The sequence below is a fragment of the Penicillium concentricum genome, assembly GCF_028827145.1.
Source record: "Penicillium concentricum strain IBT 3081 chromosome Unknown utg000006l_segment0_segment0, whole genome shotgun sequence".
Lineage (NCBI taxonomy): Eukaryota > Fungi > Ascomycota > Eurotiomycetes > Eurotiales > Aspergillaceae > Penicillium > Penicillium concentricum.
Genome location: NW_026622759.1, coordinates 113,094 through 138,830, shown reverse-complemented (window position 1 = coordinate 138,830; position 25,737 = coordinate 113,094). Strand labels below are relative to the sequence as shown.

Genomic DNA, 25,737 nt, shown 5'->3' with positions numbered 1-25,737 from the left:
CTGTATTATATGCATCTCCAATAGACATCGCCAATCGTTATATAATTGAAAGATTTTACGCCTTCGAGAACATCACTATGAAACATTTGCAGGCACTTTTTGTTCAACAGAAGAAGGTCGCCATACTCACCCTGGGCTCATCACCCCGGCACTCCGGAGATTATCCTCCAAGCTTGTCACCCCGGTTTTCTTCTCGCGCATCGTCTCATCTGTCGGCTTGTAAGTATACAAAGTCTCGAATACCAGAGCCACGAAAGTAGTAAAGCTGCCCTGTGATTAGCCAGCTGTACCGTATTGAAAAGAATGTCAGATGTCACTTACAATGCAATGAAACTGAATGCCTCGACCGTATACTTCCGGCTACATACTGCCTCTTTGTTCCAGAGGTGGACCTTACAGCTGACCTGGTTGAAATCCCGAGCCAGGAAGATGAATGCAGTGAGCCAGCTAGATGGGAGATCAGCAATTATTACTATCAACATGGCGGTTCATATTGTCATGCTTACAGGTAAGAAATCATTGCGTCGGTCAGAAGCATAGGGAGAACGTGCCATCTATGGCGTTTTGTAATGCAGCTGGTGCTTAGTGTTATGCCATAGACGACTAGGGTGAGGACCGCCTGGAAGGATTTAGAATTTTTACAATATTTAAGAAGATAATAAGATCTGGAGAGATGTACCACCACCAAGGAGAAAATCACGGTCAGGGTTTTGGTCTCGCGGACTGCCCAGGCTGTGATCCCGAGGACGATTATTGAACTGATGCATTGGATGACATGGGAGATAGTTGAGACTGTGCCACAGGGGTGTGCGAAGAAGCCCATGTTAATGATGTATTAATGTATTAATTGCTTTCAATCTTGAAATGATTGAATTATTCAAAGTGCTTTTTCCGAGGCGTTCGGGGTTTTATTCCTTACCCCCAGAATGGATGATATCACCACATGTGGCCAAAGTCCGTGGCAAAAACGCTTCTAAATCTATTATAATTATTTAATAACCTGCAGATTAGACTGTACTCTCGACCTAAAGATCTAAAAGTCAATTGGGCGATCCTCCACACCTGGTCGAGTATACTTTTCACCCTGAGGAACTCGTCTCTTGGTACGGACAGACGGTAGGAGATCAATGATAAAAGAAAATACAAAGAAAGCGAATATAAAGGCGGCAACTGCTCAAGTTAGCTTCTTTTGCACAATCAAACGGGGGCTGAAATATTACCCCATTCTAAAACAGCTGCTGCATTCTGCTTATTTCCCTTGTTCATGCATACGCCAAATGCAATGGCGACAGCAAGTTCGCAGACGACGAAAAGAGCTTTGATGGCGAAGCTGACTATCAAGATACGGGCTTGTGGATGGTAGAATCGGCCGATTTGGATGTATTCCAGACACACCAGGAGGGCGCAGACCACGTAGCACCCTCTAGAATCTAGTTAGAAAATTTATCTGGGAAGAAAGGAGGGGAGTCATACATGAACATGCCCAAAAAGCCGTTGTGGAGGCTGTGATGATTCTTCGTGTCGAATATGGACAGAAGAATGAGACCTGCAGCCCCAGCAATGGAGAAAAGAATTGATCCAATAGCACAGGCCTTGTCGAGCCGCCCTTTGTTCGGGGCAAGTTGGCCGGCATGGCGAAGCCAACGCTCAGCGAGGAGTCCGAGATCCATGAACACAACTGTGACTGCACTGCCGGCAATGAACAGCGGTTTGATTCCTTCGGCTCCGATATGGGAAATATAACTAATTGTTCAATTGACTCAGTCTATGTCGCCGGAAGATACATTCGTGAGACTTACGGAATGGTGAGCCCATCGTCCATGGTAATATATCTTGGTTTTCCGTCCGCTGCCCAGGTTGACATCATGGCTATTAACGTCGCTATAGAGCAGTTAGTAAGGTAGATTTCAACCCCTCGTGCATTTCGATCCTTACCTAACCACATGCACCCGGATATCACGGGGAAAAGCCAGAATGAGAGGATCCACATGGCTTATTATGCGACCTGTGGCCGGAAATCTTCAGATGGTAAAGACTGTGGGAGAAGCACGTATTTTATCGGTTTTCAAGGGATGCTCCTTTCGATTTGAATGAATGTGAAAAGTCAAGGGTCGCAAGGGGGGAAATGTGGGTCTACCAGCAAAGATTCTGAAAAACCTCGAACTGCAACCCCATAGATCTGAATTACCGGATTCAGGTGTCTATGTAACTTCATGGACGAGCTATATCGTGGACGCGTTGCGGGAGCGGCCGGATGCTGACATCAGCAATTTTTGGTGGAGCCATTTACAACCTCATTGAGGATCAGGTCTCATTCATGAGTCATGACTGCAAGTGCACTTCTGAATTGGAGGGTGTAAGTAGTCTGACGGGGAAGCAGGACTCTCAATGGGGGACTCCAGTCGAGATTTTCATCGAGTTGAACTGCTCGAGTGAACAGAATAAAGAACATGTAAGTCAATGGGATCCTTGTTGAAGGCTTGACCTTGGCATCGGAACATGGTGCTTCAAAGACTTTGCAGTGAGAAGGTCTGAAAATGGGGCTGGTAATTTCGTGAAATGGTTCTATCAATGAGTTAGCCAGAGAAGATATTTGAGCTGTCATTGGCCTTAGAGATATTATATCGTCTAGCAAGGCCTCGCAGATCTTAACTTTCCAAGGTTATGCTGTAATATCTGGAACTGTCAACACTGATGATCTCGATTGGAGGCCATGTAGAAACCCAATTCAAGTGGCCTGGCACTTCGCTGTTCAGTCAAAAATAGAGCAGCTTTATACTACCAATCTGGAGAACCAAATCGTAGGGCTCTTGGTCTCATTGAGGATTGTGGTAGACCAAATCGGGGTTCGGGATTTGGTATGTGCAGGTATTAGACCAATATATTTAGATGTTATTCATGTAGAGTAACAATCACATAAGATTCTCATCTTGTCCAGGATATCCAATGTGAAGAGCACATGGAATATGGATGATCCCCGGTCATGTGACTGTGAACTATATCGATGACGTAGCCAACTTCAACCCAGTCTGGTAGTCTGGCAGTTTGGCAGTTTGGCAGTCTGGCAGTTTGATATTATTAAAAGAAAGTAAGTGGGCATAGCTTTGTGCCTGTCTATTCAGCCATTGGCTGGTTAATAACTCCACTAATAGACAAACCAGTCTACTTCCAAGCCCTATTACAAGTCCGTACAAGGTAACGTATATTGTACAACCTGAGACTTGAGAACAAGATACAGCGTTATGTAGTTTTAGCCATGATCTCATTCCAGTTCTGGTTGGCTATAGAATGGACTAGGATATGTTTAGTACAACTTCTCCAGGTGCATATAGTTGGCATATTTCCTTGGCAGGTCCCCATGACGCAATTGTTTTGGATTTTGATATTCTGTTTCAATGACCGGTTTTCTAGAGGCTGTTTCTTATTTCGCCCTTTTTATGATAATACCCTGATTTAAGTGGCTGACTATATAGCTCCATTCATGTACATCCTACCCAATAGCAGATCGTAGCAGATCGTGGCACCTGAAGGCGTTTGCTATACTTTTCCAAGCTGGAATGTGCATTTGTACACCATCACATTGAAAACATGAACGTCATTCTAATGTTTGACTCTTACAAAGGGGATATAAATACCCTCTTCTTTCCCCAGGAAATCACTTATCTTCTCCATCTCCCACATCTACACTTCAACTCCAACTTCAACTCCAACATCAACTCAAACAACAACTCAAACATCAACTTTCATCAATACCATCACCAATATGCAGTTTGTACGCAAGGCCGAAGAGGTCCTGACCGGCAAGAAGGATGAGTCGCATGAGTCGACCAAGTCCTCCAACCATGGACCTCACAAGTCTAACTTGGCTAATAAACTCGACCCCCGTGTCGACAGTGATAAAGGTTTGTCATATCACCTCACTTCACGTCTCACATCCCTCATTATTTGATACTAACTGCCTCAGACAACCGTGCTGCCCACACCGATGCGACTGGCGCTGGTCTTGGAACAACCCATGGAACAACCCATGGCACAACCCCCGCTACAGGCACTCATAGCTCTACCCTGGGCTCTGGTGCTACTCACAGCACTGGTGTGACTGGCACTGGCGCCGGCCTTGGATCTACCCACGGCACTACTGCTACAGGCACTCATGGCACCACTGGCAGCACCAATGTCGGTCCTCACAGCTCTAACATCGCCAACAAGGCCGATCCCCGCGTCGACTCTGACCGCGACAACCGTGCACGCCATGAAGGTCTCACTGGTACTGGCACTACACATGGCACTTCAGGTGTAACTGGCACTGGAGCCGGTCTTGGATCCACTCACGGCACCACCGCTACAGGCACTCATGGCACCACTGGCAGTACCAATGTCGGTCCTCACAGCTCTAACATCGCCAACAAGGCCGATCCCCGCGTCGACTCTGACCGCGACAACCGTGCTCGCCACGAGGGTCTCACCGGCACTGGCACTACACACGGCACCTCGGGTGTGACTGGCACCGGTGCCGGTCTTGGATCTACTCATGGCACAACCGGTACTCACAGCTCTGCTCTGGGCTCTGGATCCACTCACGGCACCACTGCTACAGGTACTCATGGCACCACCGGCAGCACCAATGTCGGTCCTCACAGCTCCAACATTGCCAATAAGATTGATCCCCGCGTTGACTCTGACCGCGATAACCGTGCTCACCACGAGGGTCTCACTGGTGCTGGTACCGGTGCCGGTCTTGGATCTACTCACGGCACAACCGGTACTCACAGCTCTGCTCTGGGCTCTGGCACTACCCACGGCACCTCAGGTGTGACTGGCACTGGCGCCGGCCTTGGATCTACCCACGGCACTACTGCTACAGACACTCACGGCACCACTGGCAGCACCAATGTCGGTCCCCACAGCTCCAACATCGCCAACAAGATTGATCCCCGCGTCGACTCTGACCGCGATAACCGTGCTCATCACGGCGGTCTCTCTGGCGCTGGCACCGGTGCCGGTGCTGGTCTTGGATCTACTCACCACGCCACCGCTACGGGCACCCACAGCTCGACCCTGGGCTCTGGAACTGGCGCTACCCACAACACTATCCGCGAGCAGCCTGTATACACTACCGGCTCTCCCATTAATACCCCGGGTAGCAGCAGCACAAATGCTGGACCTCACAGCTCCAACATCGCCAACAAGCTGGACCCCCGCGTTGACTCGGACCGCGACAGCAATGCTCTCGCTGGTACTGGCGCTGGTACTACTACCCACGGCACCCACACTCGCGCCACTACTGGTATCCCCGCTAGCTTGGCGCTTGGTGGCTCCGGCCTTGATAGTACTGGTCGTCAGGATGCTCTTGCTGGTAGCAGCTACAATACCCCTGCCACTGGAACTACCACTGGTGCTACCAGTACCACCGGTCCTCATAGTTCAAGCATCGCCAACAAGATTGATCCCCGTGTCGACTCTGATGTTACCCGTGCTGAGAATGAGGCTCTGCACCGTCAAATCTAGGTGGACACTGGACTAGACTTTGGTTTCCATTTTTGATCAGACACACCGGTCTTGATATGATGCTACGAATTTGAAATTAAGAGCAAGCAGTTTATTTTTCCAATACAAATGAGAAATAATTTAATTCTTCAAGGTCCTTGGGCAGTATTGTACATGTTTTGATCGAGTAGAGAGAGTAATAAGCCCACAGATCTTCATCACTCACATCACTCTAGGCTTAGTATATTTGCAATATTGTACAGTGAAGGCTTTTTCGTTCTTCAAACACCAAAGACCTCTTTCACAAGTGCCTTCTTATTGACCTTCCCCATCGCATTCCTCGGGATAGCCTCCAAAACCTTCATCTCCTGTGGAATCTTAAAGGAAGCAAGAGAGCCCTTTAGCGCGCGCCGCATATCCATCGGACCCCAAGATTGACCATTACGACCCGAAGCAGCCGCATCAGGAGACAGGACAACCACAGCAGCGATCTTCTGGCCCCATTGTTCAGACGGGAGACCAACCACAGCAGCTTCGACAACTTGAGGTCTAGAGTAGCATCGTTAGTATAGATCTTTCAAGCGAATATCTGAAAAAGACAACATACAGAGAAAGTAACTCCCTCTCGACCTCCAACGCGCTAACCTTCTCAGCCCCAGTCTTGATGATATCAACACTCTTCCGCCCCTGGATGAAATACATCGGTCCTTGAGCCCAAGCTCCGCTTGCTCCACTACCAGCGCCATCAACTACCCGACGGGTGGCTACATCGCCTGTGCAGAACCACAATCTGCCTCCGTCGTCGCTCTGCACAAAACTCTCGCGCGTGGCTTTCTCGTTTCCCCAGTAATGGTCGAAGATTGTTTCGCCGCGGATCTGAATCTCGCCTTCGCGTTCGCGGCCACTTGGATCTTTTTCTTCGATTGGAATGATAGCACCCGTCTCAAGATCAGCGAGTCGGGCTTCGACGCCTGGGAGTGGCCAGCCGACGCTGCCGTCGACGCGGTCTGTGGCATCGAGGCCGCAACTAATCGCCATGCCAACTTCAGTCATGCCGAAGCGTTCTAGAAGGACATTGCCGTTGCTGAGGTTTGTCCAGGCAGCTTTTGTTGGAGTTGGGAGAGCGGCGGAGCCGGAGATGTTCAAGCGGAGGTTTTGTGGGGAGATTCCTTCTTTTGCGGCTTTTTGGAGCTCCGGGGTTAGTTTGGGGAAGGTGGCCATGAGGCGGTTGTAAATTGTTGGGACAGCAGTGAGGAATGTAATAGGTGATTTTGAGGCATCGGATGGGAGGAAAGGTGCTGCTAATCGTTTCCAGACTTTGTCCGGGTTGAAGGGGTACATGAACTCGATTGAGGAGCCTGCTACTATTGGTGCCAGAATTGCATTTACCACCCCGTGGATGTGGTGAAGTGGGAGCAGGTGAAGAAGACGATCATCCGGTGTGTACTTCCATGCTTCTAGTAGTGAAGATGCTTGCGCGGCCAGTGCCGATTGGGGGATGAGAACACCTTTCTGTTCCAAGTTAGTAATAGCTCCTTACAGGAAGTCAACTGGGCCTACCGGTCGATTCGTGGTCCCAGATGTGTACAGCATCATCCCACCGGACGAAGGCTGCTCCAGATCGTGCAAGGTTACGTTTTCGCCACTCGATGTGCCTTCTGTGATCTTATTGCGGATAGCAAACAGAGGCTCGCGCTCCAAACCCTCTCGCAAGAGCTCCATACCTTTATCGGCGTATTTCTCGGTTGCTAGCAGCATCCTAGCCTGTGAATTGTCCAGGATATACTTCAGCTCGGCAGTCGGGAAAGACGGCGAGAGCGGGAGCGCAATGGCATCACTAGCAAAGATCGCCAGCAGCGTCACTATATGTCTATTAGTGTTCTAGATATCTTCTTCAATGGGATTTTGAGACAACAGTACCTACGTAGTCATAGCTGTTCTCGGCGAGAAAAGCAACCCGCTCGCCAGCCAATTGGCCCTGCGCTTTCGCGGCCTTCTGTTTTAGGTCGTCCTTAGCGCGAACGACGTCGGCAATTAGACTACCATAGGTGAATGACCGGGAAGAGGCACTATGCACAATAGCCAGGCTTTCAGGGTCATGGTTCTGTAGTGCGCGGAAGATATGTGTGTTCGGGAGAGTCGACAAGAGTCTCGCGCAGAGAGGCGTTCGCCGAGTGAAGCAGACGCGCGCATTCGAACGCGAAAGCAAGGAGAGTAAACTGCCAGACATTTTAAATCTCAGGTTTCTAATATTTGGAATTCATCTCACGGCCAAAAAGATGCCCAATTGAGGTGTCGAGCGAAAGACAAGTTGATGTCATATGAGAGTGAAGTTCCCCGAAATCAAAAAAAACATCCGATTGGCTTCTACGGACGTTTCTCTCTCCTTCTTCCCTCTGATCGCTTCCTTTTATCCTCTAAATGCTTTTTCGCAGTCTTCCGGGACTGATCCCTCGCCGTCTCTTCTCTGTTTCTACTAGGATGGCCTCCAATACCCCGTTGGAGGATGTCATGCGCGACAAGGTGAGCTCTCCCCGTGTTGTTCATCTGCATTGCTAACATTTCGTCTCTCTTGTTTTATATATAGATCGCCCACGCATTCACACCTTCGAAACTCGAGATCCGAAATGACTCTCACCTCCATGCGCACCACGCTGCAATGGAAGGGTCGGTGTCGAAGGAGACGCATTTCCAGTCCGCTCCCCCACATCCGAACACTGTACATGAGTGAATGTCTAATCTTTCGCAGTGTGACAATTGTCTCCGACTCCTTCGAGTCGAAGATGCAGCCCGCTCGCCACCGTATGGTCTACGCATTGCTCAAGGAAGAGATGGCTCGTGAGGGGGGGACTGCATGCATTACAGTTGAAGACGAAGACACCGGCCGAGGAGCAGCGCGAGAAGGAGAGAAAGGAGAAGGAGAGGAAAGAGAAGATGGAGAAGGCATAAATGCCGGATTGATTGGGCGTTCTGGTGCTCGTTATTCTGAAAGAGTCTGTTGAGTCGGATACCCCTAGACGAATGAGTTGAATTTGCATTACATTACACTATCCATCTATTCCAGGACTTAGCGGTATATATCAAGACTCATGCGCAAAGGAATCGATTATTAGACAGTATTACATAGGTTCTAGCGACAAACAGGGGGGGGAAGAAAGCAATCTAGTATATACATCCATGCGCCGCGACATCACGAGCCCCGAAACGGCGACAATCATCAAGGGCCATCGCGTGTTAGGTGCAGAGCAGCTGTACACGAACACGCAGGTACAGCTAGGAGGCAAAGACACAAGAGAAAAGAGGGTCTGAAAGACATTGCTTTTACACAAGGAAATGCGAAGGGGTGGTATAACGAGGGGATAAAGACAAATGGGGAAATGCGGACATCCCCGGGAAAGGTCGTACATGGAGGAAATAACAAGGGTGCAACAGACAGATCATTTATTGTTGTTGCTCGTGACCCCGACTGCCACACCGACAACAATACCAATAATGATGACTAGAGACTAGGTTAGCGGGGCCAGATTTTGGTAGGCAAGACAGGCGAATACTTACGGATGATAATCAGTGCATACCACTTCCAGCGCCGAGCGTTCTTGGCGCTCTGGATAGCGGTGGTAAGCTTGGTGTTGGCCTGCTCGACGTTGCGGTGTGTCTCCTCGGCTCCCTGTTGAATCTGTTGGACTGCAGGCTCCTGCTGGTGCACAAGCTCTGCGACCTCGTTGTACAAGTGGCTCAGTTCGATCAGATCCTGCTCGATTTTGCGGATGGCGGCGGAACGTTGTAGAGTAGCCTGACGGGCATCGTTGGCCTGACGAGTGCGAGTACCCGGAACCTAATCCTCAAATATTAGCAATCGACTACAAAGATTCGAGGGGAAAGAACATACAACAAAGCTCTGCTCCTGTCCCATCAGAACATTCTGCACACCCTGCTCCAACTCCTCGGGGGAAGCCTCGGGGTTGGCAATCTCGTATCGGCGGCGCACTTGCTCCTCCAGACGCTTCTGGAAGTCACTCTGTGTGCGCTGGTACTGCTCGATCTCACGACGCAGGTTTCGGCTGACGTTCTCGACCTGGCCCTGCACGCGCGAGTCGCCGGATCCCGGGGTCTCCTTGATGCGCTTGAACTGGTCGCGCAGGTAGCGCAGCGCAGTGTTGATCTCATCCTCAATGTAATCGAGTGTTTGGCGGGAAGCCTGGTCTTCTTTGCCGGTGCTCGAGTCCAGAAGGGCCTTTTGGGCGGCGATCAATTGGGTCTCGCGCTTCTTGGTTAGCTCAGTGATGCCCTCGTTCATCTCCTTGCACTTGTTCAGAATCGCAGTTGGGCCACCAGCTGAGGCTTGGTTCATGTTGGACATCTCTGTCGAGAGAAATTAGACTCGCAAGGTGCGACAGCGAGACTTCGACATACCATATCCACCATTTCCCTGTTCTGCGGCACCAGCCTGGTTGTAACCAGCACCATATCCATAGCTCTGTGGTTGTTCCTGGGCACCATAGGGATTGCTCTGTTGCTGACTTCCGTACGGATTGTACTGGCCGTAGCCGCCTGAGTTGTTATCCCCTAAGCTCTGGTACTAGGGCAAGTCGCGTCAGAAAGCAAATTTAGGTAAACAAGGAGGTCACATTGGTTCACTCACACTCATGATGTGCAGATTCTTAGGTTTTGAAATGGGAAGACAATAAGGGGGGGAGATGAAGGAGGGAAGGGTGAGACGGGAGAGGTGGAGGGTACGGGCAGAAGTGCTGGCGGTGTCAGGGAGAGCAAAGCCAATAAGGTCCGGGGGTTAGTCGCGAACGTTTTTGCGAATTAAATGATTCAAGGGTTTATCAGGTTTCATATATTTTTCATTTATTTTATATTTTTTTTCATAAGTTTCATAGCGAAAAAGGTGGTTTATTAGGGGTCCCCCTATTTTTAACAATTATGGACAGTGCACTGTTCCTACATAGAGCTGCGGCTTTGTGGAGTCTTTGAGATTTGACCATTCACCCTTCTATTTAAGACGGATCGACATTCGGTCAAGGATCCGCATATATTTTCCAAGGTACTAGGTACTTGACTTTGACCGGTAATATCCACTTAATAACATGTACCCAGTACTTGTCTAACGGTCTGTGGCAACGTGAGTCTGCAACGTCATGATTATGATGTAGTTTATGAACAATATAGGCTCCAATAGGAATGAAATCCAAGCGAACATTGCTATTCTCTGTAGGCAAGTCGGAAATAGCACGCGCTGAAAATTGTTATACGAAACTTGGCCAATCAGGACCCAAGGCTCTTATGAGCCTCATAGGCAACTATCTATTTACATGTACTCTGTAGATCTATGTACAGGATCAGATCTATTATTTTGATGCCTTTCTCTCATGTCTGCCTAATATATAAATAAGTATCATATAGCATTGCTTATAGAGGCTAGGCTTCTATTTTAGTATATAAAAGCGATACTACAAGGGATATAGCAGAGGCTTGGCCTTCCGAATCGGGGAAATCAAACTATGGTCTCTGGGTAAATGTGTAATGTACTATCAGCCTCAATTACACTTCAAAAGGCCAAGTCAGAGTTACCATTTCGAGTTCGAAATGGATTCTATCCTTCCCCTATAGCATCACGGTTTGTACCGTATAGTATACCAACGGCTATACTCGTCTATTTTCACTTAGGACATACAAGAGTAGAGGGCCGGCCTTGTCATGTCTTCTTAGTAGTCTTTTTTAGTAGCCTCAGATACACTGTTTACATGATATCTGTAAGATATCCCCCCCCCTTCTTCTCAGTTGTTTAGGTAGACAGCAGAAAAAAGAAACATAATTTGCGCAAGTGACTCTTCTATATATAACCTTTGATATACTTACATGCCTGGAACTCCAGGTATAGAAATTATCATCTATTATTCATACTACATGTACTGATGTAGCAGTACATAAATGCCGGTCACATGCTACTAGTAACGACCTAGGGTTAGCGCCATGTCTTACATCCTCTCAACAATCGTCCCGTCAACAATCCCTATATTGAGACTCCCTGACCTCATCCTCTACAATGGACACCGACAGCTATATTTCTCCAGTGAGCGCCGACACTATCAGTCAACTTATCGTGTCCCTGAATCTCCCCGCTCCTACCTCGATCGAACCTCTCCAAGTCACAGCGGCATTTCATTCTATCTACCTGGTCCATTTTGCAGCACATACCCCGATTGATACATCGGATGGGTCTGTGCTTCCAGTTAATGCAGATGGCTCGGTAACTCTGGTCTTGCGTATCTCAGGGTGTCAACTCCCCGCCATCAAAACTCGCAATGAAGTCGGAGTCATGACATGGGTCCATCAGAACACTACCATCCCTATCCCCGCCATCATTCGCTATGACTCTACCGATAATAACATCATCCGTCATGAATTCACTCTCCTCGAAAAGGTTCCCGGGAAGAGTATCGATCAGATTTACGATACTCTGTCGATAGAAGTCCGTACTAAAATGGTTCACCAATTGACAGACTACCTGATTGAGCTTCATGCACACCCTTGGGATAGCTATGTCGGCGGGTTGACCCTCACAAATGGAGAAATCACCCACGGACCTCCAATCGATGAGAATTTCTGGGAATCGCCCGATCTCGAGAAGTACTGGGCGGGATCCGAGTCCCTTGAGTCGTTGAACCCTATTCCTTCTCAGGGTTTCGATAGCTTCGTGACCTTCACCGTCGCCTGTCTCGATCGCTATATCTACGCCATTGAAAAGCATCCGTCACTTGAATCTTATAGAGATCTGATTCCGAGAATTCACGCCTTTACCGCAGCTATTCAGGAATATGCCGCACAACTGAACCAAGTCGTCTATGTCCTCGCACATAGGGATCTCCATTTTGCAAATATCATGTGTGACCCGGATCAGCCCGACTGTCCTATTACCGCTGTTCTGGACTGGGAGTTCAGCAGTGTAGTGCCCGCACCTCGCTGGAATCCACCCCGTGCCTTTTTATGGAATATGAAATCGACCCCAGAAGACAAAGAGGAGCAGACCCGGATGGAAAAGCTCTTTGAATCCGTCTGTCGCGAAAAGGGAGCGGGGAAGATGCTTGATGACATGGAGTTGAATCCACTTCAAGAGTCCATGCAGACTGCGGTGAATCATATTCGTGCCATTGTGGAGGTCTGTCCCCGCGGCCAGGCTCAAGACCGAGTGGGCCACTGGCGTGGAGTAGCCGAATCGGCCATGGAGGCCTTTGGAGTCTAGGAGTACCGCTAACAGTCGATCATATCCATACACGAAAATAGAATTGTACATACCCATAGTACATTGAAGATAAGATGTGGACCTGAATTCTTTATATTGTATATTGATTATTTTCATTTTTATTTATGAGTTATATATACTAAATTAAACCGAACGTCATATCATACCACGTCTCATGATCTGCACAGCAGTTTTAAAACACAGAAAGTGCTCCGATGATGCAAGCGAAGATGAAAAAAAAAGTACGATCCCAGCGTAGAGATACTTGCAATGCCAATGCGAATGCCAAAAGAACAAAGAAAAACAAAATATTACAAAAAACACCGCGGGTGCGATGCTTACTGGGACTTGGACTCGTGTCGTTCCGCATCGACCGGGGCTTCGGGCATATAGTCATCGGCATCGAGAGCGTTCATGTCATCTTCCTTGTCGTTCAGGTGGTGGAAGATGGCGTAGAAGATGATACCACACAGGAAGGATGCACAGGCAAGACCAGTGAACATCCACATGATGGCGGGATCGAAGGCGGCGGGGGTGAGTGCTTCGGCGATGGCGGATCCGAACGCGTTCGTGAGAAGGTACATGGCCTGCACGAAGGACTTCATGCTGGGCGGGGCCTTGGTGTATGCGTACTCGAGACCGGAGACCGAGGCGAAAATCTCAGACACACCCATGAAGACGTAGGCAGGGGTTTGGATGGCGATGTGCACCTTGTTTCCCTGGGCTATGCCGTCGATCATGGAGGCCTCGCACAACGGTGAGTCGTAGCAGGGCCCGGCGGAGTAGATCAGGTGTTGCACGATAGCGGCGTACATCATGGCAAGTGAGCCGACGACGAAGCCAAGGGCGATACGGGTGACGGGGCGGAAGGGGATCTTCATGCGGCGCATCACGGGGTAGACGCAGGTTTCGAGGATGGGGATGAAAACGATGATGGAGATGGGGTCAAAGTTCTGCATCAGATCGTTGGGGATGCCATGGCCTTCCATCTCGCCGGCTTGGGTGACGAAGTTGCTAGAGAACTGTCCGTAGACAACCCAGTAGATCGGGTAGAAGGCGAACACGCGGCAGGCGACCAGGGCGCGCTTCAGTTCGTCGATAAAGTGGTCGTCCCAGTTGACAGTGGACGCGCCATTGTGCTCGGTCTGCCATGAGGGCTTGGGGGCATCCATGTTGCGGTTCTTGATCATCATCCAGATAGCACGGAAAGCGTCCGTGATGATGGAGCCCTGGGGTGGGCGAACGACGTAGTGCTTGCGGCCGAGCACGATCACCAGGGTACCGACCATGAACATGCAGAGACAGAGAAGGAAGGCGGGCCAGAAATCGATGTACAGTTCCATGTAGGGGGTGGCGAGAAGGGAGAGCGAACCGACGTTAATACATCCGTAGAAGATCATGTAAATACGCTGGATGGTCAGGGCGGGGTCGATGACGACGCGCTCGCCCTTCTTGGTGGTGGAAATGGCCATCTTCTTCCGCTTGTACTGATCCGCAATCAAAGGAGCCACGTTACTCTTGATACCACCGGTACCCAGACCAATGATCAAGATGGCAACAATGAAACCACCAATACCCGAGCCGTGTTCCAGGGCAGTGGGGATGGAGGTACAAACCAGGATGAGCAGACCAACCATGTAGATGAGACAGAACAGCACAATGGTCTTGTACTTGCCGAGGTACTGATCGGCGACGATGGCACCGATGATAGGAGTAACATAACACCAGAACTGGAAGAAGGTCGTGAGACCGGTGGCACCTTGGTGATCCATACCGAGCGCACCACGTCCTTGACTACCATCGCGAGGTCGCTGGATGTAGTTCTGGAACAGACCGGACATGCCGTAGTATGTGAAACGTTCACAGAGTTCGACAACGGCCACCAACCAGGCGGAGAGGGGTAGGTTCTCTGCGACATGGCGCAAGGAAGTCTTCTCCGAGAGCGTGGGTTCACCGCCGTCTGCGGTGACGAGGTTCTCCTTGTCGAAATCGGCGTCCATGGCCTTTTCATTCAGGACGACATGTTGGGAGACGTCCTCGGTGTCATAGGACGGAGGACTGAAGATAGGGTCAGTTGCAAACTCATGAATTGTCCAGGCATAAGATATACATACGCAGCAGGAGTCTCAATCTCACGGTCTGTGGACGACATGGCTACGAGACCAGATGATGCCTTCTCTTTCAAGAGGGCCAGAAAAAATCGCAGTCAAGAGTAGAGAAAAGAAGAAGAAAAAAATGGGTGTGAATAATACTATATATGCAATTTTTCATTTACCCAACATCCGATGGCTGAGTGGGACCGGAAGACTGTCTTATCTCGAGTGAAAAGGAAATATAAAAAAAGAAATAAAATAAAAAAGCAATTTCAATGTTTTTCCCCCATATGCCACTAAGGCTCATCTGAGAAGGTCGCATATTGAACGGATATTGGCCATTGTTCGCAGGACCGTGGATGCGATCGTCGGTCTCTATCGTTCAACGGCAAATGGCTGAAAAGATGAGTTGACCCACGAATGTAACCACACACGGCACGGAAGTGAACAAAAATCAAGCAATGAAATGCCGAGTACTGAGTGGATTGACTCAGATTGGGTCCATCCGAGCGAATGAGCTGGTCCTGGAATCTTTTGGCATCTGGGGATTCTGGAAGGGCCAGTCCGAGTCCACTTTTTCCTTTTTTTTTCCATCGAATCACATTGAGAATCCCAGTCGGAGATTGCCGGTGAAGCTTGAAAAATTTCCAAGTTGAGAACGTCTCCGGTTGAATTCGCCACGAGGGCAAATGTCGTTTTTTTTTTCCTTTCCAAATTCCGGAGTCAAGTCCATGCTCCGCTTGCAATCGGGATATATTCGGGATCTGATTGACCGGGCTATATTGTATGTTGTAGGGCTTAGGCATTCCCTATATGCCTTCGGCATTCCAGGGCTCGGGGAGTTTCGTTTTCGGCCTGGGGATTCGTCCTGAATATTTCCCCCAATCGCCATATGATATCGGTCTTCTTTCCGAATGTAACGTTGGGGCCTTTTTTCCCCTCGTTTTGTGTTCGAATGTCTCGAAAGCTTCAAGCTACCCGCTTACCCGGCACCTTGTTTTTGTTTCCCCGTAAGGAGATGGCAATAGCCAATGCCATTCAATGATGTCTGGAGCGATGACCTGAGAGAAACCATTTCCCTTCCGATCTTGGTCTGGTCTGGTCTGTTCTTGGTTCCGGGGTAATTATTCTCTCGTAAGTTGTAGAGGAAGCGAAGGGTGGATCTTAGTGCTCGGTGCCTGCCAAGCCCACAGATGATAAGGGGAACGGTTTCTGTTAGTGGTCATATTAGTATGGTCATATTAGTTAAACATATTCAAAAGTCTCATATCAATTTTTGGTGAGGGAAAAAAAAAGGAAAGGGGAAAGAAAAAAAAAAAAGAAGGAATCGAAGATGACAGGGACACCGCCCATAAATATAACCACCAAGAAAACACCAAGAAACACCAAGAGTCATGGCACACGCCCTTTGGGCTCCGACTTCGCTTGTGAACAAGGATAAACCTCAGGTCCACCAACGGGAGGGCTTATCGCCAACACTTCGCAAATGGCGCAAGCCCCCAAGCCTTGGGGGCTCAGCCGCCAAGGGACCAACGGCTTAAGAGAGAGTTTCACCAAGACTCCAAGATATTGACAAGCCCGACACCGGCATCTAAAATATAGTCCCCGACTTCATTGTCCTTGAAAGATTTCATAAGGAAGGACTATACGATCTTGACATAGCCGTTCCTTTCGAGTCTGCCCTTCTCTTTGGCCTGGGCTTGCCAAGCCCAATTTAGAGTGTCTTTTATCTCACTCCTTCAAGCATGTGATACCGTTGCGACTGTCCGATTGAACTAGGACTACTCTCTGTAGTTGAGTCAATATGACCGTTCCGACATCGCAAGGTGCCGGCCCCCAGCCGAGATTATAGAGGGCTCTACTCCGGAGGAGCTTTGATATTGCGACACCAGCCACTCAGAGCAGCTCGGTGGATCTTTGACTTATTGCCGTGGATTGTATCCGTATAGTGCTGACCTAGGATGCTATCGAGGTACGGGGTATTTGGGTTGAGAATGGCTATCCATGAGCCTCGAAATACGATGGTATCCTGGGGTGTTCTAGATATATTCCCAGCCAAGTGCAAGGAAAGATATCCAGAACACTGTGCTGAGAGGGTTTTTGGCGAAAGCAGCTTGCTTACCTCTCTAAATGAGTATGTCCTATTGGCTATCTTATACGAGATAATATTCTGCAAGGTAATTGGACGCCCTTGTTCTCTGCCGCCCTGGTGTTCAACTACACTCTTAGATTCAAGTCGAAGCTGTTGATTTGAAGACAAAGCACTTTGGAACACCTTTTGTCTCTCTTCTTTGGCCGCGGAGGCTTTGTTTGAGATACTAAGCCACGAGGTCACATCCCAAGAAGCAGTCCAGCTTTCCATCGTTTCCCATACTCCAAACTCAATCGTGGGGCCATTTGTGTTGTAATTTCCACCCTTGGCTCCCTTGGCAAATGCCCCGGCACTAGTCCAGTGTATTAAATCTGGTAATTTGTTTACTCTACACGCTCAAGAAGCCATCAATTGTCCATCTGATTTCGTCTCTTTGCCACTGTTCTAACTCCTCTAAATACGGGAACACCATGTAATAGAGCTGGTTTAGGGAAGGAGTAAGATAGTTGTGATGATATGTACCTACGAGCGTTCGATTAGTAACTTGTTGGATAGGAGTTGTACATATGTCCTCGGTTAATAGCCTGGAGCGAAACAGAGATGCCTACGGAGTATAGTTCCTATAAGTGATCAGTGAGCGGATAGTCTATCTCTCTAGGACATGTCTAATACTATAGTATCATATTATAAGAAATAAGTGTGGAGAGAATCTTCGGAGCTCGTCTTGAAAGTCGTGCGTGTGCTTCTTTTTAGAAGCATATATTTCACTTTCTTCCTTAACAGCAAGTTTCCTTCAAATATTCTCTTTAATATGAAAGGTAAATAGAGGGCTTTTTTCCACCGGGTATTTTCACGAGTAACTCGGGTTTATTTTAAGCTTCCGAACAGTAAATATATGTCCAAGAATTTCCAACATCTCTATAACGCAAAGATACTTTAAAACCATCAACTAGACCTTGATAAACCCCATCACATAATTCCACAGTGCTAGTAGCTGTAAATTCTGACGTTAAAAAGATCGGAGAAAGTCCATTCTATGGTATTCATAACATATCAGGAGTGCCGATGACATATTGCACCGATATCATATGCTTCCCCATAGCACATTGTCCGATGGAAATTTATAGCCCTTTCAGAATAAAATGCACAACTAACATGCGGAAATCAAGCCAAGATATTTGATAGGTGTCTAGTTAGTCCCTGTAGAGAGCCCATTGCCTACCTCGAATGTTACAAGTATACAACCGCATCGCCTCAAAAAATCTTGGATCGCATCATAAGTGATAAATTGGTAGGTAAGTATAGGATATACAAGGCTTCGAGGTGTCTCATTTTGTACTTTGTGCTATCTGACAAATGGTTGATCCAGATTCGGGCTGACCAAGAAAGCTTTCATCAGCTACGCTCCTTCCAAGGCTTTGGCGTTCTTCACCAGCCTGACTTGGGGTGGCCTTTCCCACCGAAAGCAGTACTGTCCCTTTTTTAGTGTAGTGCGTCTTGTACGCGGACCCGTTCGCCAAACAGTTTCCCCCTCCTTTGTCCGGCCAAGCTCGTCTGCACCATATCCATGTTTCGTTCCCAGTGAGGAATGCTCGTAAAATGTGTATCGTTCGTGATGATCTCGTATAATGTGAACACAACACTAGACACATCATCTCGATCATCGAGTAGGTAGTCCTTTCCATTGGCGGCCCAATCAAAATCGAAGAGAAGAATATTGTCTGTTTCGGGGTCGACAAGCAAATTTCGAGGTGTAATATCTTGATGTATGATCCCTAATTCTAGATTTAGGAAATCCACCACCTAGGTAAGCTGCTGTAGCCATTCAAATCGGAAGGGCCTTTTCGGATCGGCGTCTACTAGCGTTCCGCCTGGGATGTATTTTGTTGTGAATCTAACCACTCGAGACTCTACGTCTTGGGGAACGATACGATCAAACGGTACTATATTAGGATATGGTGGCAGTTTGCTAAGCATGTTGATCTCCTTCTAAGACGTTTCCAGTCTTCGAGGCATACTTGGGTTGAATTTGAATGCGACCCTCTGACCATCATACGACGAGAGATCGACACCTGGTCTAAGCCGATTAAGCTCTTAAAGCTGAGAGAAGTAGATTGTAGGACAATCTGCGAGCGATCGACAGAGTGAGAAGGGGATATATGTAATAAATGATGTATCGTCCTCTTTAGGATCTATCGAGACTCCAGTAGGAAGCCCGTCATCGTCGACTGTGACTACACGAACTTCCGGCGAAAGGTTATCGGCGAATTGCGCAAGAATTGAGTTCTCGACATCTTCGTCAGGTGGGAAAAATTTGGCAGTTCCTTTAACTTTGATCAATCGCAGCTGATCCCAATCCCATACGTTGTAGTGGGTTTCGGTTATAGGTCTTTCTCTTGGGCTAAAATAGCCCTGACCCTCCGAGTAGAACCTGTCTTCGGGCTTGATCATGATGAGAAATATTAAAAGATTGATTTGATATTCATGTCCTGGTGGTACACTATCCTGCGAAGGGGCCTTTATATCCCCAAGGGATCATGTAAATGCGGTGTAAATCCGCAGAACATGCTCGAGGCCCTGATCCCCTGTGCGCTTACTCGAACCATCATCCCTGTAACATATCATTGAAGTGTCTGTGATCATGACCGCGGACCCAAGACCACACGGTCTGGGTAGGGTGGCTTCTACTAGTCCCCAGCCCCGAAGCATCTCGTTCGGGGCAGTAAGGATCAATGTTAAGTGCCAGTTCGCTCGATATTCAATATATTAGTGAGTGATAGAATCTCTCAAGTTGAAAAGAAACATTGCTTGGAGGCAGGACCATGTGAATAATTACAAAAAAGAGAATAGAGAGATCCTACAAGCCTTTTCTCCTCTATCTTATACAGCTTGTATGCATGGAATTCAAGGCTGTCCGATCCTATCCGAGTATTCGAAGCCACGAGACAAGAAACAAAGTCCTACGAGACAGGGCTTAGGCATTAGCCTGCTGGCTTCGGAGCTACACCTACTGATATGCCTCCCAGTATAATCGCTATTCAAGATCAAAAGCTCTACTCAGGTGCTTGACCTCGCCAAAAACGACCTAGCAACACCAAAAGTAGAATGCATCCATGAACAGGTCATATTTGTATAGAATAATGTAAGGAAAATACCATCATACTGGCACGACCTCGACCTCAACCACGGCATCAGCCTCGTAAAATGTGTTTGGTAGAGTAAGATACAAGTCGCAAGCAATCAGATCGTCCCTGCAGCACTATGCAGCGGGGCGGGCATAAGAGGGGGGACCTCGGTCCCTATGTGAATCACTCCCAGTTTCCCTGCACCACACATCGAGTCAATTCCTCTCGATTCGTGTCGTCCGTAATCGTGAAATCCGCGCATCGCCATCCGTCCCCTTTTCGTTTTTCATCCTCGTCTGCACATCGTCTCAACCAAACCCCCATTTAAACAGTGTACTTGGCCTTCGCGCGCGTGCTGCCGCTGTGTGCACTGTCGGTGTGGCCGGAGAACTCCACCACATCCGCCAAGTTGAGTCGCAGCACGTCCTTGAACCGCTGGCCAATTGCCTCAAGGATCTCCTTGCCCTGCGCCTGTGTGCGGGTGTTCTTATCGCCCTGGATGCTCTTGCCGACTGTGCGTGTCCATAGACCGACACGGTAGAAGCCCTTGCGCACGTTCACAACTACTCCCATAACTTCGTTGTCGTCGTCGTTCTCGAGGGTCTCGCCGATCGCGGCCAGCTGCGCGTGCAGCCAGAGTTCGTCGATAGGGACGGAGCGCTTGTCCTTGAACTGGTATGACCACTTTCCACCGTGCTTGTTTTGGGGATCCTCCCACTCGGGTCGTACGCCCTTCTTGAAGAGGTGGTAGTCGGCCTTCAGGCCAAGTTCAGAGGTCGGCGTGATGTTGTTCTATTAGCGATCGAGGTTAGTGTGGTCGTTCACCGGGGGGGGGGGGGAGACTTCGGATTGAACATACATAAATGCCCCAGAATTCTTCAACGGAGCTGAAGGTAACCACCTCCTTGAGAAGGTCGTTCCAGTTGTCGCCCTAATTTCCATTGGTAAGCATGCTGATGTCGATCTATCCAAGTGGTGTCTCCTACCTTGCCACTAGGGGGCTTGGTGAACCACAGAGTCCATTCGTGCATAAGAGGGTGCTTCACGTTGAAGTCATCGGGGTTGTGGAAAACGGTGACGATATCACCAGTCTGAGTCTCAGTGATAGGAGCAGAGTTCTCATCGGCAACAGCCGGGGTACCATTTTCTGCGACGGTAGCCATAGTGAATGATGTGGAGGGGGAGACGATCGAGTCGGAAAGTCGGAGGGGCGAGAATTTCAGGGAAAGCGCAAATCGGGGGGTTTATCACACAAAGAAGGTAATAGGAATCCAAGCCTGGATCGATTTAGCAGTAATAGTCTGCTCCAGGCAGTGTGAGATGAGAGTGGAGGTGGGCGACAATTGACTGCAAAGAGTGGAAGTTTTGAAGTTCGAGCCACAAAAACTTGCCTTGCCTCTTTGGGTTCTTCCGTAACATAATCACACCTATATATCCCAATCTTCACTATGCTCTTATTTCTACTTTGACCATTTGATTTCTTTTAAATTTCAATTTGAATATTCAGATTCAGATTTGTATTGAGCATAATTCTTACATAGCTAAAAAAAAAAGCAGAATAAAAATCTTCCCGATGCCTGAGGACGACCAAATAACCCAACCAAAAATTACCGTATAATGGAGCGCCAATGTGAAAATGCTCGGAACAGCTGGGAATCAAAACTTCAAGGGTATCTCAAATCACAGCTTGTAATTCTAATTCCTCACCGCTGTTCATCAAGCTAAGGAAGCAATTCCAGCCTGTTTAGTCGTTAGTCACTGAAGGGGTATGATCAACACTTGGAAACAAGGTACTCACCCAAACTGATAACGTTGACAAACAGCAGGCGCAACTCTAGCGGGACAAATGTAAAGTTGACACCCTGTACAAAGGGCCAGACCATCAAGTTAGCCTTATAGGCGGGAACAAAGGCAGCCTTCCACCTTTCAACAGGATCAACGCCTTCCATGATGGCCATCGAGGAAAGGAAACAGGTGAGCTGGACCGGGGCAAAGAAGAGTTGATCGGCAGCAACACGGGCGGCGGTGGTGGACGCGGCGCCCTTGAGAACGACATGACGCTGGAGGACGCCGAACCAAGTAGTGGCAACTGGACCGAAGATGGCTGGAAGGAAGATAAGACACCGATCAGCGATGTACAACAGACTCCAGACTTGGAAACATACCTCCACCGTATAGGGCCATTCGCCCAGTGCGGGCAAAGTCGTGTTTTTGGAGACCTTTCCGGTCAACAGCTTGCTGTGCTAGAACATCGCCACTGCCGAATAAGAACTGTTGTAACAAAGAATCAGGAGATAGTCCAAGGGAGGAGGAGATGAGAGGATCGTACTGCGCTGGTGATGCTTGCGGTGAGGATGGGCCTCTTTGCCAACTTGGACTGGTACCTGGTTGAAGATGTTTTGAGCTTCGATTCAAGGAGGTGAGTACTAAGGGAGACTTACCAGCGCAACATAACTGCGATTGAGTAGCTATGAAAGATGCAAGATGAAGGAATTAGAGAGGAAAGCAAAGAATGGACAGAAAAGCAAAGGGGAGACGCTGAAATACTATGGAAGGGGCAACTGGGGGAACAATCTTGAAATTGCGGAGTCGAGATTGACCTGTCGCATTCCCCAAATAGGAAATGCATCCGCCCGATGCAGATTTTGGAGGTGACGTAGGATGAATAACAACTTTACGAGGACTCAATTTCATTTCAAAACATGATTTATTGTTCAATACTGCTATAGCTAATGACCTGAATATCACTATAAAATAAATCCATTGTATCTTCCATAGTGTCCATCTCCCTCTAAAAAAAACTACGATCTATTGATCTACTTCTGGGCCCCGTCAGGTGACACCGCCCTGGAAACCTTAAGTGCACGTGCCACTTCCCCGATCGGGAATCTAGGGCATAGGGTCTCCACTAGGGTTGCCCGCTCGCTTAGCCCACCCGCGCAAATTTCGGGCAAACAGTGCTCAGCGCCGTGAATCTCGACGACCAACTCAAAACCGACAACCCTCCCCGTCGCTTCCCCATAACAACATAAATATGGCTGACGCTGCTCCCCGTGGACGTGGTGGTTTCGGTTCGCGCGGCGACCGTGGTGGTGAGCGTGGTGGTGACCGTGGCCGTGGTGGTCGTGGTGGCCGTCGCGGCCGTCGTGGCCCCAAGCAGGAGGAGAAGGAGTGGCAGCCCGTCACCAAGCTCGGCCGTCTCGTCAAGGCCGGCAAGATCACCTCCATGGAGCAGATCTACCTCCACTCTCTGCCCGTCAAGGAGTACCAGATTGTCGACTTCTTCCTGCCCAAGCTCAAGGATGAGGTTATGAAGGTACGGATCGACACACACTTGTTTTTGAAATTGAAGGATTGAGCGGGGATCGACTGGAATGCGACAATTGAACGCAATTGCGCAGTGGAAGCTCGAGCGGAAACCGAATACATCGAAAACAGACCAGAAACTAACGTCAATTTCAACCTCCAGATCAAGCCCGTCCAGAAGCAGACCCGTGCCGGTCAGCGTACCCGTTTCAAGGCCATCGTCCTCATCGGTGACTCCGAGGGCCACATCGGTCTCGGAATCAAGACCTCCAAGGAAGTCGCCACCGCTATCCGTGCCGCTATCACCATCGCCAAGCTCGCTGTCCTCCCCGTCCGTCGCGGTTACTGGGGTACCAACCTTGGTGAGCCCCACTCTCTGCCCGTCAAGCAGAGTGGAAAGTGTGGTTCCGTCTCCGTCCGTGTAAGTTGTTGACAGTGGTCAATTTCTGATCTTGGTCCCTTTTTTCGGGGGCCAGTGGTTTGAAAAGATGGTTTCTAATTATTTACAGCTCATTCCCGCCCCCCGCGGTACCGGCCTTGTCGCTTCCCCCGCTGTCAAGCGTCTGCTCCAGCTCGCCGGTGTCCAGGACGCTTACACCTCCTCTTCCGGCTCCACCAAGACCCTCGAGAACACCCTCAAGGCCACCTTCGTCGCTGTCGTCAACACCTACGGTTTCCTTACCCCCAACCTGTGGGCCGATACTAAGCTCATCCGCAGCCCTCTGGAGGAGTTCGGTGATGTCCTCCGCCAGGGCAAGAAGTACTAGGTTATGGATGATGCATGATTTTTGTTCGACAATTCCAATGGGTTTCTTTTAAAAACTTCTCCCTCTGTGCTTGGCGATTAAAAGATGGTTCGTGTGTGCGAGAGACATCTCTGCGCCGCTCTTGATGTATTTATCATGGGGAGGGACACAAAATAGCGAAGTCCACGGGCCATTTGCCAGCCAGATTGTTCTTTTGAGCAGTAGATGTATGCAGTAGGGCAGTAGGCTTTTCACCTGATAGACATTGGTTTTTGGGATGTGACAGTCTATAGTTCAAGCTCGCATCTCAATATGCAGTGCTGCAATATCGCCATGACAGTAATGCATGGAGAGGTCCCACGGGCAGGTCACTTTGGAAACAAACACCAGTCTGGGGTCTAGGCTGTCCTGGGACCATCTCAAAGGATGCCATCATACGTATCCCTAAAGAAACTCTTATATGGACATCTCGTAGCCCAGGTCTATGAATAGCCATGGAGAGCCCCACATGGTCGATGTATTCACACTGGGGCACATGGGAGCTATCCAATGTACCACAAGAGTATAAGGCCGCATATGCGGCCTTGTGTAGACTTTTAGTTGGTCTTTTGGGTAGTCTTAAATATTCTCTTTCTAACATAAATGTCTTTCAAGACATTTCTCCCCCTTCTCGGTTTTAGAGGTAGACGGTAAAAAAAGGTGGAATGAAATACATTGCACAAGCGAATTTCTTGTGAATAACCTTTGAATATTATGTTGAAGATATATATATATATATCCCAGTACATTTGACACCACGTCGAGCCCACTGTGAACCCCAAGTGTCGTCAAGATCCTACAACATCTAAAATATATATCCAGAAAGACATCAAAGAAGATATCAAGACATAAGAGTATTCTATATCTTTCACATCATCTCCAAAGGCATGGATTGTGTAGAGCGGGTTGCCGAATTAGGCTTAGCTCCTTGTGCGACTTCTTCTCATTCCAGGAGTTCAATGTCCTTCAATGTCGTTCAATGTCTCTTGTCCTTAACCAAATCTTGACTGTGAGAGCGTTCCAACAGGGATCTAAGCAGACCCCCATCTCTACATCACCTTTATGTTAGGGGAATTCCTAGGGTTGTCACGAAAGGGAAAGAAGATTGGACCAAAGTTCACCTCAAAAAAGGCATAAACAGGCCATTCTTTCATTTACTATCCCACTCTGCGAAACACCATGAGAGTTCAGGCTCTTGAACTTTGACAGTGGCTGAACAGAGAGCATTCTTCTTGTCCAACCACACGATTCATACCGTTCCATATAGGAAAGGATAAAACACCTGGGCGGAAAGCCATGTCTTAATAATCAAAAGGAAATAGGTAAATGCCTATCATACTGCTGTCTTCTTACAGCATCGAGAACGTACAACGGCATGTCTGACGGCTGCATCGTGGGTCTCAGTCGTCAGGAGAAGTTTAAGAAAGGGCTCATCAAATAGACGAATCCTATACGATATGAGTTATCAAGTCAAGATTATTAGTGTCAGACTTATCATCCTTCAATGCCACGCTTCTCATTTTCTGTCGAGGTTGTCTGAGTTGGACCTCGCCCTTGACCCAATTAAAGCACGCCCCTTTAAAAGGTCCTTTATAGCCTG

At 48.6% G+C, this 25,737-nt stretch overlaps 11 protein-coding genes across 11 annotated transcripts; 4 read left to right on the top strand and 7 right to left on the bottom strand.

The window, feature by feature from the left end:
• Positions 1 to 126: 126 nt before the first annotated feature.
• Positions 127 to 1,990, bottom strand: N7517_010228 (Frag1/DRAM/Sfk1 family protein; the record flags this gene model as incomplete). Its single annotated transcript, XM_056727951.1, has 8 exons — positions 127 to 265; positions 322 to 447; positions 507 to 619; positions 680 to 792; positions 1,221 to 1,423; positions 1,474 to 1,743; positions 1,800 to 1,881; positions 1,936 to 1,990. The coding sequence occupies 8 exons, from the start codon at positions 1,988 to 1,990 to the stop codon at positions 127 to 129; spliced, it is 1,101 nt and encodes a 366-aa protein (XP_056573766.1).
• Positions 1,991 to 3,763: 1,773 nt separating this feature from the next.
• On the top strand, positions 3,764 to 5,508 carry N7517_010227 (uncharacterized protein; the record flags this gene model as incomplete). The annotated part of the gene is made up of 2 exons (XM_056727950.1): positions 3,764 to 3,902; positions 3,965 to 5,508. The coding sequence occupies 2 exons, from the start codon at positions 3,764 to 3,766 to the stop codon at positions 5,506 to 5,508; spliced, it is 1,683 nt and encodes a 560-aa protein (XP_056573765.1).
• Positions 5,509 to 5,768: 260 nt separating this feature from the next.
• Positions 5,769 to 7,717, bottom strand: N7517_010226 (acyl-CoA synthetase; the record flags this gene model as incomplete). The annotated part of the gene is made up of 4 exons (XM_056727949.1): positions 5,769 to 6,036; positions 6,095 to 6,999; positions 7,048 to 7,349; positions 7,408 to 7,717. The coding sequence occupies 4 exons, from the start codon at positions 7,715 to 7,717 to the stop codon at positions 5,769 to 5,771; spliced, it is 1,785 nt and encodes a 594-aa protein (XP_056573764.1).
• A 191-nt stretch (positions 7,718 to 7,908) lies between these two features.
• N7517_010225 (BolA family protein) lies at positions 7,909 to 8,480 on the top strand (the record flags this gene model as incomplete). The annotated part of the gene is made up of 3 exons (XM_056727948.1): positions 7,909 to 8,010; positions 8,075 to 8,181; positions 8,237 to 8,480. Coding segments are annotated over 3 exons (453 nt in total), but the record flags the coding sequence as incomplete, so codon positions are not given.
• Positions 8,481 to 8,924: 444 nt separating this feature from the next.
• Positions 8,925 to 10,135, bottom strand: N7517_010224 (syntaxin; the record flags this gene model as incomplete). The annotated part of the gene is made up of 5 exons (XM_056727947.1): positions 8,925 to 8,986; positions 9,043 to 9,322; positions 9,377 to 9,849; positions 9,901 to 10,066; positions 10,130 to 10,135. 5 exons carry the CDS (start codon positions 10,133 to 10,135, stop codon positions 8,925 to 8,927), a joined length of 987 nt encoding a protein of 328 aa, XP_056573762.1.
• Positions 10,136 to 11,539: 1,404 nt separating this feature from the next.
• On the top strand, positions 11,540 to 12,736 carry N7517_010223 (phosphotransferase family protein; the record flags this gene model as incomplete). Its single annotated transcript, XM_056727946.1, has 1 exon — positions 11,540 to 12,736. The coding sequence occupies one exon, from the start codon at positions 11,540 to 11,542 to the stop codon at positions 12,734 to 12,736; it is 1,197 nt and encodes a 398-aa protein (XP_056573761.1).
• Positions 12,737 to 13,074: 338 nt separating this feature from the next.
• N7517_010222 (peptide MFS transporter) lies at positions 13,075 to 14,888 on the bottom strand (the record flags this gene model as incomplete). The annotated part of the gene is made up of 2 exons (XM_056727945.1): positions 13,075 to 14,794; positions 14,851 to 14,888. 2 exons carry the CDS (start codon positions 14,886 to 14,888, stop codon positions 13,075 to 13,077), a joined length of 1,758 nt encoding a protein of 585 aa, XP_056573760.1.
• Positions 14,889 to 18,403: 3,515 nt separating this feature from the next.
• On the bottom strand, positions 18,404 to 19,372 carry N7517_010221 (uncharacterized protein; the record flags this gene model as incomplete). The annotated part of the gene is made up of 2 exons (XM_056727944.1): positions 18,404 to 18,724; positions 19,166 to 19,372. The coding sequence occupies 2 exons, from the start codon at positions 19,370 to 19,372 to the stop codon at positions 18,404 to 18,406; spliced, it is 528 nt and encodes a 175-aa protein (XP_056573759.1).
• A 998-nt stretch (positions 19,373 to 20,370) lies between these two features.
• N7517_010220 (eukaryotic translation initiation factor 4E) lies at positions 20,371 to 21,209 on the bottom strand (the record flags this gene model as incomplete). The annotated part of the gene is made up of 3 exons (XM_056727943.1): positions 20,371 to 20,838; positions 20,906 to 20,977; positions 21,033 to 21,209. 3 exons carry the CDS (start codon positions 21,207 to 21,209, stop codon positions 20,371 to 20,373), a joined length of 717 nt encoding a protein of 238 aa, XP_056573758.1.
• Positions 21,210 to 21,721: 512 nt separating this feature from the next.
• N7517_010219 (Mpv17/PMP22 family protein) lies at positions 21,722 to 22,498 on the bottom strand (the record flags this gene model as incomplete). The annotated part of the gene is made up of 5 exons (XM_056727942.1): positions 21,722 to 21,786; positions 21,845 to 22,150; positions 22,212 to 22,317; positions 22,376 to 22,430; positions 22,488 to 22,498. The coding sequence occupies 5 exons, from the start codon at positions 22,496 to 22,498 to the stop codon at positions 21,722 to 21,724; spliced, it is 543 nt and encodes a 180-aa protein (XP_056573757.1).
• A 582-nt stretch (positions 22,499 to 23,080) lies between these two features.
• Positions 23,081 to 24,119, top strand: N7517_010218 (40S ribosomal protein uS5; the record flags this gene model as incomplete). Its single annotated transcript, XM_056727941.1, has 3 exons — positions 23,081 to 23,362; positions 23,516 to 23,773; positions 23,862 to 24,119. 3 exons carry the CDS (start codon positions 23,081 to 23,083, stop codon positions 24,117 to 24,119), a joined length of 798 nt encoding a protein of 265 aa, XP_056573756.1.
• Positions 24,120 to 25,737: the final 1,618 nt, after the last annotated feature.